General features: G+C 45.7%; 1 protein-coding gene across 1 annotated transcript in view; it reads left to right on the top strand.

The window, feature by feature from the left end:
* The first annotated feature begins 4,529 nt into the window (after positions 1–4,529).
* Positions 4,530–12,740, top strand: part of FAM117A (family with sequence similarity 117 member A) — a 58,459-nt gene continuing 50,248 nt past the window's right edge. The window contains exon 1 of the mRNA XM_049779788.1: positions 4,530–4,758. Coding sequence (XP_049635745.1) covers positions 4,560–4,758 — 199 coding nt within the window. The 5' untranslated portion in view covers positions 4,530–4,559. The remainder of the gene's footprint in view (positions 4,759–12,740) is intronic.

The raw sequence follows: 12,740 nt of genomic DNA on the forward strand, positions 1-12,740 counted from the left end.
AACCCCTGAGCATCGCCGGGTGTGGCCCAAAAACCAAAAAAAAAAAAAAAAAAAAAAAAAAAAAAAAAAGAAATGGCATCTAGTCTCAAGTTATTTCTACATGTAGACTTTAAGGCCTGCTGGGCTTTTTACCCTAGTGTTGAGTTTGTATCTCTGAGCATTATTGCCATTTCTTAGTACTTTGCACTATATTCTGCACATAATAAATAGCACTCACTTTATTTGTTTATTTATTTGGGATGAATTTAGCTATAATCAGCTGTGCTAAAGGGCTATTATGTACTCTCTGCTCAGGAATACCCCCCACCCCATTGCTTGGGGAAGTAACAGAGTGGTGCCAGGGACCAAAATGTGGTGAGCCACATGGATGGCAAGCACCTTACCTCCTGTACTATCTCTTTGGCTCTTAGTAAGTTTTGGATGACTCAATTAATGACAATTGTCTTAATAAGTACTGTAGGTTTTAATGTGAACTAAAAGATACTTTGTGGCCAAAGAAATGGATGGATTGAATGCATGCTTTGCATGCAGAAGGTCTAGATTCAGTCCTAGCAGTGTATCAACAATAGCCCTCAAGAACCCCACTGATATTTTGGCACAACCCCCTATAAATGTTTTGTAGGGAAAGGGATAGTAGCATATAACCTCCTAAAGTTATGGCTTCTTTTATTGGAGGAAATGGGGTGATCTTCAGAGTAGGTCTTTGTTTTCCCATAATGCCCATGGTTGAAGAAGCTATCAATGATAGATAAGGGAATAAAACAGCTGGAAGGCTATGATACCTGATCTGGTGAGTTCTGGGTTCTCTTATATGCCTGCTTTCTCCCTCCTTCATCTGGGCCAACTTTAGTGTCTTGCCAGCAACTTATCAGGTAGGACCATGACTTCTGGCCTCCAAAGATCTTAATTCTTTAACTATGTCACTTCCACAGCTCTTTTTCCATTGTCCAGGCCCTCTATTCCTGGCACCTTGGCTTTGAAACAAATGCAAACACTATATCTTTGGGACTGTGCAGATTATTTTACACCAAGGGAAGAAAGTGTCTGTTTAATAATATGCCATTTTGGGGGCCCGGAGAGATAGCACAGCGGCGTTTGCCTTGTAAGCAGCCAATCCAGGACCAAAGGTGGCTGGTTCGAATCCCAGTGTCCCATATGGTCCCCTGTGCCTGCCAGGAGCTATTTCTGAGCAGACAGCCAGGAGTAACCCCTGAGCAATGCCGGGTGTGGCCCAAACCTCCCCCTCCCCAATGCCATTTTATTTTGCCATTTTATTTGCAGAATAATTCTGTGAGATTGATGGAACAAGGGTGATTCTGGCATCAAGAGAGACAATCACTTGTCCAAAGTGTTTTAAAATTCCTCATTCCAGGGCTTTTACCTCTAACATGCACTTTATGACCCTACCAATAAAAATCACTAATGGGGCAGTGAGATAGTATAGCTATTTGCCTAGCATGTGACCCACCCAGGTTCAATCCCTGGTACTTCTGAGGACTGCCTGAAGTGTTCCTAAGCATAGAGCCAGGAGTAAACCCTGAGCTCAACCAGTTGTGGCCCCCAATCAAACAAACAAGCAAGCAAAAAATTACTCATCTACTAAGGCCGTATGAGAATGTACATGTGGTGGACTCCTACACAGTATGAGTTGTCAGACAAGAAAACTTCAAGAGACCAATTAACTTACTCTTTGCCTTTCAGGCAGTCAGTAAACTCTAAATTGAGTATTAGTTGGGAAAGTACTTGTATCTGGATGTAAATTATGGGTCTGCTATGTACAATCTTGGGTAGGTGCATTAATCTCTGTGAGTCAGCCTTCTGTAAACTGGGGACAATGATATCTGCACTTTCTTTTTTTTTATTGTAAGAATTTATTCAGGAGACAAAATTGATTAACATAATGAGGTAAACTAACATAACATAATATAGTAACATAACATATAATATAATTAATATAATAATACATGTAAGTCAAAGAAAGTTTCTGATTAAAACACAAATGATATCTGCACTTTCTACCTTACATACTTCCTATAAAATTAAATGAAGTGATGTCTGTGAAAGCTATAAAATTATTAAAATATTTTAATTTTAAATCTCTGAAAAATTAGCATCTTTGAAGATTCCTTATGCAAATATAAAATAGAAATAATACTCATGTCATGAGAGTGTCCGAGAAATAGAGGTGAGGAACTTCACTCTGTCAAGATTCCTGAGCCAATCTCTTCCTGTTGCTTCAATGCAAAGATAATAATGCCTCCCTTATAGGTGTGATTATAAGCAATAAATAAGATAATGCCTGACCAATGCTAAGCACGTACCTGGCACATCAAAATAGCTCAATAAATGTTAGCTACTACCATTATGATTTTTATTAATGAAGATATGAAACAGGGTGATCCAATAAGATATTGATAGAGATTTGAACTGGGAATCAAAAAGATGCTTCATTGGATCTCACTTTGCCTTCTTCAGATAAAAAGAGGTCCGGGGGCCGGCGAGGTGGCACTAGAGGTAAGGTGTCTGCCTTGCAAGTGCTAGCCAAGGAAGGACCACGGCGTCCCATATGGTCCCCCAAGTCAGGGGCAATTTCTGAGCGCTTAGTCAGGAGTAACCACTGAGCATCAAACAGGTGTGGCCTGAAACCCCCCCCCCCCAAATAAAAGAGGTCAGAAAGAAAGGGGTTAAGTTTGTCTTGCAAGCACTTGCAAACTGCAGCTTGCAAACCCAGAAACAAATTTAAAAAAAATGTTTTTAAAGTTCAAATATTGGGAACCAGAGAGATAGTACAGAAAGTAAGACATCACTTCTTGGCCTTTTGGCTAAGATCAAGTGTAGAGAATAAGACATTTTTTCGTGTTTGAGCCACATTTGGCAGTGCCCAGGCCTTACTCCTGGCCTTGTGTTCAGTGATCACTCCTGGTGGTGCATAGGATCATATGATAGGTGGAGATCCAACCCAGGTTGGCTGCATGCAAAGCAAAAACCCTATCTGCTGTACTTTCTCTCCAGCTCCTCAATTCTTTATCTTCAGACTGATTTTAATATTCAATCATCTCTTGAATTTCCACTTTGGTTGACTTCTCTGTCCAATATTTAATCCCCCAATGACCTCTATTTGCTTTTGTAGCACACTCCCGGATTACCTTCTTTTCTCTGATTAGTTAGTATGGCTTCAGGGAGTAACTTCATTTTATCATTAAACTAGGCAAAACCAGAAATAGAAATCTGTAGCAAGATCAAAATAGAATTCATAGCTAAATATAAATCTGCAGGGATTTATTCAATTATTTTGGCTGTCCCTTATCACAGACTATTTAGGGATGATTACTTTTTTGTCTTTCCAAATATAACGAGCAAAATGGTCAACAAATACCAAAGTGATCATATTTTTTCTCTTAGAGAGCAAGCAATATTTTTAATATCAACTTAAATATTGTTTTATTTTTCTTGTTTACATATATGTGTATGTTTGTACGTATATATATATATATATTTTATATATATATATATATATATATATATATATATATATATATATATATATTGCTGCCTCCCCCCCTAACATTCTCCTTGGAGACCTTTCAGTCTTATTCTGACTTGTAGGTCAGAGAGCATTGAACTGAGAAAACCAGGATTATTAATGGAGTTTACTGTGCAAACTTGTGCAAGTTTCTCAGTCATTTTGTTCTTTCCATTTTGTTAAGTTAGACTTGTAATGGACGGTTCTAAAAGGAAATTCCCTGCTTCTTTTCTCAGTTTAATTTACAGGCTAGCAGATGTTTTTTTTTTAGGCTGGATCAGAACCAAGTAGGGACTCGGAAATGTGGTTCAGAAAGACAAATGTGGGTGTCACATGAGGCAAGGTAGCCATGAAATGCAGGAATATAATGCAAATAGGATGCAAATAGATGCAAATATACATGAATTTGTAGATTCTGAGTTTGGATCTTGCAAGAAGCACTGCAAGTTATGAGGATTCAAAATGAATGTTTTTTTTAGGGTAAGCCCACATAATGTTTTGTTTTCTTTTTTTGTAAGTTATCGCTTGCCCAGGGCCCAATGCTTTAAGTTTGATACTCCTCCACCCAACCACCCCCCACCCCAACCAAAGATCTCACTAGAGCTGATTCCATCCCACGGCCGGCCCCGCCTCCGCGCAGGCCGACGTCACGTGACGCTTCATTTGCATACTACCTGAGTCTGGGCGTGACGCACCCTCTTCGGAGCCTTCTCATTGGCGGGGCTGTCTTCCAGCCCTCTTCCCGATGGACCAATCACGGTTCCCGAGGAGGTAGGCAAGCCGGCGGGACCGGAGCGAGGGGGTGTGTCCTGGGGGCGGGTCCTTAAGCGTGTGGACCAATCATCCTCGGCAAAGGGGCAGATCCGTCCTGGGATTGGTCGGGGGGCGGGGCCTGGAGTTTCGTCGGCGAATCAGAAGTCTGGGCTGAGGGGGCCGGTCTCCGCCCCGTAGGGCAGATAAGCCGCCGCAGAGGGGGTTGGGGGCTGTTGTGGGGCTCGCCGTGGGGGCCGAGGCTGGCAAAATCAGGCGGCGGGTGATGGCGGGGGCTGCAGCGGGCGGCAGAGGCGGAGGTGCCTGGGGGCCGGGGCGTGGAGCGGCTGGGGGGCTCCGGCGGGGCTGCTCCCCTCCAGCCCCCGCCGGGAGCTCCCCTCGGGCTGGGCTGCAGCCGCTCAGGGCCACGGTCCCCTTCCAGCTGCAGCAGCCGCACCAGCGCCGGGACGGGGGTGGCCGCGCAGGTGAGCCGGGCCTGGTGTCGGGGTTTGGGGCGGGGGGATGGGGGTGGGGGAGGGGGCGGGGAGAAGTTTTAGGGCAAGTTTTAGGTTTGGGGGTCCTGGAAGAAAAAGGGGGTGCATTGCTAGGACTGCGAGAGAAAGTTGAGGGGGCCTGGAAGAATAAGGGGGTGCATTGCCAGGACAGAGAGACAGAGTTGGGGGGCCTGGAAGAAAAAGGGGTGCATTGGTAGGACTTCGAGAGAGAGAGTTGGGGGACCTGGAAGAAAAAGTGGGTGCATTGCCAGGACAGAAAAAGAGAGAGGAGCCATGAACGTGGAGCACCCCACTGAACTCAGGGTGCAGGGTGCTGGGGGCCTGGAAGGAGAAGAGAGGAGGGAGGGAGGGACCTGGCAGATGGAGGCTGGCTGGCCTTCGGGGGGGCGGACCCCAAAGTAGGCAAAGGTGTGGTTGAGTTGGGTGGGGTGTTGGGGGCCGGTGAGTTGGAGGAGTCCGGAGTGGAGTGGCACCGAAGGGAGCGAGCAGCGACTGGTGGCCTGGTGGGGGTGGGGGGGGGGCTGCAGTCCTTGTGCAAGCAAGCCAGCTAGCACCTGGGGGGGCCTGGAAACCCGAGCTTGGAGCCGGGGTGGGCGCTGAGCCTCTCTGCACGGGGAGGGGGTATGGGCATGGAGGAGCCCCGCGGAGCCATGTGTTCCTTCTCCAGCTCCAGTTGGGCTTCCCCCCAGGCATCCCCAGCACCCAGCCCGACAGACGAGGGTTCGGATTTTGCTTAGCAGAACACTCTACGTGCCTTTGCTCCAGGCCCTTAGCCGATTGCATGGGAGCCGTTGCCCTGAGTTAGTTTAACGGCTTTTCACTGGGGCCCAGGCGCTCCCGAGCGCTCCTTACATTCCTCTTGGGGTTGCCCAGGAGTTGTATGTTCCCAGATCATTGACCTGCTTAATATGGCTGTCTCCTTCCAGCCATCCGGGAACGTGTGTGTATGTGTGTGTTTTACCTGATCACTTTACCCCCTGCCTTCTTCCCCCTAACCCCCCAGTAAAGCTGATTTCTCCTGGGCATTGCCAGCCAACGTGGCAGTAGGGTGAGGGTTACAATCAAGTACTCTGTGGCAAATACCAAAACCCCCCCCCCCCACTTTCTGAACAGTATCTTCCTTAGCAGCCTGATACGGTGGGTGTGGGGAGGAAACTTAGAAAGAAGGAGCAAGCTTAACCTCACTTTCACACTCCCGAGCTGTGTGTGTTGTGTGGCTGGGCTCCCAAAGCCAGTTAGAAATGGGGACATTGAATGAGGAGTGCTGGCAATAAATGAGTTGAAATAAATAAGTTGAGGCTTGCATTTGATTTATACCAGGATGTGAAAAAGAACATTGCACATTTCCAAAGCACTCAAAAGTCTACCAAATGTATAAAAAAGTCACGGTCCTTGCCATCAAACGGGTTAATGACATTCTGGAAGTCAGGGTTTCTGGTGTGTGGGTGTGAGTGTGTGGGGGTGTGTGTTGGTGTGTGTGTGTGTGTGTGAGTGATTAGCTAAACTTAATTACTGCACATCCCCCCCTTGTGAAAGTAGAGCCGCCCCTGTGCCTTCCATGGTAGGAATGGGTTTTAAAGGGGGTCTCTGAAGTTGCAAATCCCAGGTCTCTCTGGACTTCATTCTGTTCAATATGAGCTTTTGCCTCTTGGAAGGCAGAAAGTTGGTCAAATCTGTTAGCAAGAATGGTGACCAGCTCGCAAAAGTATGCCTAGAATCTGGCTGTGGAGAGGAACGCAATTGCCCAGACAAACTCATGTCTTTCAAGAGCAGTAAAGCAAACCACAAGAACTACAAACCTGTTGGTTTTGTTTGTGCTTCCTTGGAATCCAGGGAAGTTAGTAGGAAGAGATCAGTACCAGAAAGAACTTAGTTTATTAGTCAAACTCAACAGAATGCGCCTGCCTGTAGTCATACAGTCAGAACAGTTAGCTTGCGCCTACTATAGATAGAATTAATTTAAAAGGACAAACTGGCAGATGCCATGGAGTGGAGAAAAGCCAGTTTTTTTTTTTTTATTGTTTGTTGTTGTTTTGTATGCCCTTATTCCTTTCCACAGGGCCAAGGAGAGAGCTAGAAGACAGGGCTTGGCATAATTTGGTCAGGTGATTTAATTAGGGCATATTGGATGGCCCCTTGCTTAGGGATTGGTCTGGTAGATTATTTACTCCACCCATTAGTAGCCCAGAGACATTAATAAGATCTTACTTGGTCTAGAGTGGGATGGGTTTTCTGTAGATTTACAGGGTGGGCCTGAGCCTGTGAGCTGCTTTGCAGCCAGGACATTAGGGGAATGTGCCTGTTTTGGTTTGGGGAGCACAGAGGGGTCTTAGGCATGTTAGCTTGAACCTTTTATGTGTTCAGTTTATTACCATCCTTGAGAAGTGGGCAGAGGTGTTTTCCTCTAGGCCAGAAAGGTACATGGTCTAGAAGGAAGTTCCTTGCAGTTATAAATCCGTTAAGAGAATGGCCTTGGGTGCCAAATACCTGGGCTTTTCTGTCTAGGTTCTGCTATTTGTAACTATGTACAAATCATAAATTTGTACATAAATAAAAATCCAGTGGAGTGCTTAAAACAGCACCTGGTACATGGTGGCTGAGTAGTCTTTGTTTGTCTCTTACGTTGTTTTTTCCACTAAGCGAAGTTAAGAGCACTGTTGGGTAGAGGCCCATTACATTTTCAGGCTTCAAAGAGCCAGAAACCCATATTGGTCCTGAAACCAGTACTGCAAGTTTCAGTATTTCCGGGCCTGTCTTCCACTTTTATTCAGTTCCTCATCTTTTAAGAGATTTTTTTTTTAACATTTTCTTTTTTTTTTTTATGGTTTTTTGGGCACACCCGTTTGATGCTCAGGGGTTACTCCTGGCTAAGCACATCAGAAATCGCCCCTGGCTTGAGTGGGGACAATATGGGACTCAGGGTGATCGAACCGCAGTCCTTCCTTGGCTAGCGCTTGCAAGGCAAACACCTTACCTCTAGCACCATCTCGCCGGCCCCTAGATTTTATTTTAAAGTTTAAATGATTTATTTTAAAATTCTTTGGTTTGAAATTTATTGGGGTGGGGGAATTTAACCTCTACTCCCACTCAGAGATCCCTGAGCCCACTCCTGCTGATAATCTGGCCAGATGGGTTAAATGCTTGAGCCTGGCAATGAGACGGTGGTCCTGGGAGCCATCCCTCTAATGTTTGGTGTCCTCTAAGGGATATCCCCAGCAGTGCTTGTGGGGTGGGGGGTGTCAGCTAGGATTGCTTTAGCAGATGACTTTGTGTCTATCTCCCTTGCCAAAGTGAGTTTTCTACATAGGGCTCTGAATCAAGTTTGAAAAAGTGTGTGATTGGAGTCTAGGTTTCAGGAGCATTAAGTGGTTGTCACTGCGTTTCTTGTCTCCCATCACAGGGTGATATAGTGCTCAGGACTGTGCAGTTATCTCCCCACACATGCCCTGTTGTGTTCTTGACAAGATATATTAGACCTTGGGGTGTACAGAGCAGAATTTACCTTCTGAACCATTCTACCTTAAGGGGTAGCTTTATGAAATGAGCAATGACTTGATTTTTAGAGCCCAGACTAGAAGTATGGAAACATGGAGTGAAAGAGTGGAGAGAAACATGAAGGTTAATTCTACAGGACCTAAGAGCTGTGAGTGGGTGATAGAAACACAGGACAAAATTCTTTCACACTACAATGCTTAGGGGTTACTCCTAGCTCCTAGTGATTCTTTTAGTAATCACTGGTGGTGGTGATCAGGGCTTCCATATAGGAAGCCAAGGATCAAACCCGGGTCAGTTGCCTGCAAGCAAGTACCCTGCCTACTAATACTATGTGTTACTACTGCCCCTGACTTTTATGTTCATCCAGGATCACTGATAAAAGCAGCACTGGGAGGTGAAAATGTTCTTTTTTTTTTTTTTTTTTTTTTGGTTTTTTTGGGTCACACCCGGCAGTGCTCAGGGGTTATTCCTGGCTCCAGGCTCAGAAATTGCTCCTGGCAGGCACGGGGGGACCATATGGGACGCCAGGATTCGAACCGATGACCTCCTGCATGAGAAGGCCAAACGCTTTACCCTCCATGCTATCTCTCCGGCCCGGGTGAAAATGTTCTTAGCTCCATTTATTTAATTACTTTTTTTTAAACTTTATTTACTGATTGATTGATTGGTTTGGGGGCTATACCCAGAGACGCTGAGGGGTTAATACTGGCTCTGTACTCAGAAATCACTCCTGGCAGGCTCGGGGGATCACCAGGGATGCCAGAATCAGACCAGATCCACTGCATGCAAGGCAAATGCCCCACCGCTGTGCTTGGCCCCTATTTACTTTTTTTTTTTTTAGTTTTTGGGTCATACCCAGTGATACTCAGGGCTATTTCTGGCTCTGCATTCAGGAATTACTCCTGGCAGTGCTTGGGGTTCCATATGGGATTGTAGGGGGAGTTGAACCCAGATCTAACGCATGCAGGGGCAAATGCCTTTCTTATCTGTTGGTACTCTGTCTACTCCCCTGGATTTCATTTAAATTTTTGTGTCTTTTCAACATATTTCTGGAGTGAAGATAATATTTATTTAATTATTTATTTTTTTGGTTTTTTGGGTCACACCTGGCAGTGCTCAGGGGTTATTCCTGGCTCTGCACTCAGAAATTACTCCTGGCAGGCTCAGGGGACCATATGGATATCGGGATTCAAACCACAGTCCTTCTGCATAAAAGGCAAATGCCCTACCTCCATGCTATCTCTCCGGCCCCTGTTTTTTTTATTATTATTATTTAGGGACGGGCATTTGCCATAAAGACAATGCTCAGTCCCAAGAGTAAGATATTTCAATATACTCTGGAGGAAAAGTTTGCCTGCCCTTATATGTTATTCTTGGTCAGTTATTCCTCTATAAAGGTCTATTTGGGAGCCAGAAAGCTAGAATAGCAGTTAAGTCAGTTGCCTTGCATGCAATCAATTTGGATTCAGGACCCTAGCACTATCAGGATTGATCCCCGAGCAAAACTGTGTGTGGCCCAACCCACCCACCCCACCCCCCTCCAAAAAAAAAGATCCATTTTAAAAGTCCTAAGTGAACAAATAACCAGTTTACACCTCCAGTTAATCAAGGGAAAAAGGAGAGGGGGAGGTTCTCAGTGTTGGTGGAAGATGAGCACATCTGAATGCAGCTACTAGCCTCACCACTCTCAGGTAACATGTGCTTAGCTAGAGTCATAACTAATTTCGATTTACATAGAAGTGTGACTGTTAGGCAAATTTGCACTCACTCCTCAGCCACCAATGCAGTGAATTCATAATCAGATGGAAATGACTTTAAGCTTATCTTCTCCTTTGGCTTTTCCTCCTTGCCTTTTATTTCTCTGAACAGATCACAGAGCTCTGGCAGTGGCCATGGCTGCCTTGAGACAACTGGGCTTCCCCACTGGGGTAGAAGGGTTTATTTAAAATGTCAATGAGGTCCTCCAGGATGGCCCTTTCAGTGAATATAAGGGCAGCATTGTTATCAGCAATGCTATTGGTAATTATTAAACTCTTCTCTTCACAATGCTTTGCAAATTTAACCCTTGGGGGATGGGTGTTTGACACCACATTAAGGCAGTGGCCCTTGAGACAACCCAAGAAAAAGCCCCATCAAACAATGGTTCCAGGGGCTGGAGCGATTGTATAGCAGGGAGGGAGCTAGCTAGCTTGCTGCAGACCTGGACTCAATCCTCAGCATCCTATAAGATTCCCTAAATACATACTATCAGGAGTTATTTCGAAGTGCAAGAGCCAGGGACAAGCATTGCCAGGTGTAGCTCCCCCCAAAAAACAAACAAGCCGTGTTCTTTCGGGCCCTGGTTTTCTAGTCACAGCCAGGAGATGAGAATCCAGAGCAATCTTTCTTCACCAAGGAGGCCCCTTATTAGAATGAGGCTTAGGGGTGCAGTTAAAATCTTTTAAGAGCTACAATTGTCCTTGCGAACCCTGTGATTGAGGCAACTTTTGTTTGGGCAGCATTAAAACACCAGGCACTTTCCAGCCTCACACTGCTGACTTGCTGTTGACTCTGCTAGCCCCAAGCACACATGGTCAGCCAAATGTGGCCAAAGTGTCCGGCTCTTAAATATTGTCACCAAGTGGCAATGTCCTTAGAATTGCCCGCTCATTGCCTAAATGCTTTAATCTCTTTGGTACCCAGAAGATTGGGGGTGCCTGTGTTTCTTCAGGATTTGGAATGGCAAAGGATTGGAACATTGGAAATTCTCCACTTAACATAACTCTTGAAGGGGGGGGGCAGAGAGATAGCATGGAGATAGGGCATTTGTCATGCATGCAGAAGGACGGTGGTTCGAATCCCGGCATCCCATATGGTACCCCCGAGCCTGCCAGGAGCAATTTCTGAGCCTAGAACCAGGAGTAACCCCTGAGCACTGCTGGGTATGACCCAAAAGCCAAAACCAAACCAAAACAAAGACATAACACTTGGAGATCTTAAACCTGCTGAGTTTAGTGGAGTAGAGATTGTAACAAAAGTGGGGTGTGATGGCATTCTCTCTGCTTCTATGATAAGATTTCTCTAGAACATTTAAGGAGGGATTGCAAAACTTTCATTCTTGTGGGTAGCAATTTGTGGGCTCTACAGTGGATGGTGGGCTTTCAAGCTAGAGAAGCCCCCTTCCTTGCATTTTTGGACAAGTGTGCTCAGGGCTTTAATCTGGCTCTGTGCGCAGGGTGTGGACTTGGGGAACAATATATGGTACTGGGGATCTATCTGATCACCTGCATGCAAGGCAAGAGTCTTGCCCGCTGTACTATATCACTCTGGCCTCTTCCCTGTAATTTTTTCTAGTTTATACTGAATGGTGTGTTGCACACTTGGACCACCCTCTCTTATCTTATTGGAGTGAAAGAGTTACCAAGTGTTCTCCAGATTTTTTTTTTTTTTTTTTTTGGTTTTTGGGCCACACCTGGCGTTGCTCAGGGGTTACTCCTGGCTGTCTGCTCAGAAATAGCTCCTGGCAGGCACGGGGGACCTTATGGGACACCGGGATGCGAACCAACCACCTTTGGTCCTGGATCGGCTGCTTGCAAGGCAAACGCCAAAGATTTTGATTTTTAAAGATTTTGACTTGGGGGGCCGGAGAGATAGCACAGCGGTAGGGCGTTTGCCTTGCAAACTGCTGACCCAGGACAGACGGTGGTTTGATTCCTGGCATCTCATATGGTCCCCCGTGCCTGACAGGAGCGATTTCCGAGCACCTCCAATGGTGCTTAAGTGGAACCATTTAGGGATAAGACTCAAATGTGGGGCTCCCACATGCAAACTTTTGAAAATTTTTATTTATTAAGCTTTTTGAGGCCATATCTGGCAGTGCCCAGAGCTTACTGCTAGATCTACACATAGGGTTCACTTCTGGCATTCTCAGGGGCCCATTTGGGGTGCCAGTGATTAAACCTTATGAATCAGTCATATGCCAGGCAAACACTCTACCCACTGTACTGTTGCTCCAACCCCCACATGCAAAATTTGTGCTCCAGTATATCAGCTTTTTCCCCTTGCCCTGCCTCCAAATTCATATACCTCTGTGCCAAAGAATTTAGTCTTGGACTTCCGATGTATTCTGCTGTTCAGGTCTAGGTTTTGAGTTCATACTTACACTCTTTTTTTTACCCCCTTGGTTTTTGGGCCACACCCTGCAGTACTCAGGGGTTACTCCTGACTCTGTGCTCAGAAATTGCTCCTGGCAAGTTCAGGGGACATATGGGATGCCGCGTATGTGTATTTGTATCCAACCCAGGATCCCTCCCAGGTCGGCAGCACGCCCTACCACTGTACTATCACTCCAGCCCCCATACTTAAGCTCTTGCATATATCAAATTCTATTTAACACATGTTCACTTGCTTTAGAAGTCTTACCTGGGCTTACTGATTTACACAGGGCAGCTTGGAGCCCCTTTGTGTGGCTGAAAGGG

The sequence above is a fragment of the Suncus etruscus genome, chromosome 1, assembly GCF_024139225.1.
Source record: "Suncus etruscus isolate mSunEtr1 chromosome 1, mSunEtr1.pri.cur, whole genome shotgun sequence".
NCBI classification, from domain to species: domain Eukaryota; kingdom Metazoa; phylum Chordata; class Mammalia; order Eulipotyphla; family Soricidae; genus Suncus; species Suncus etruscus.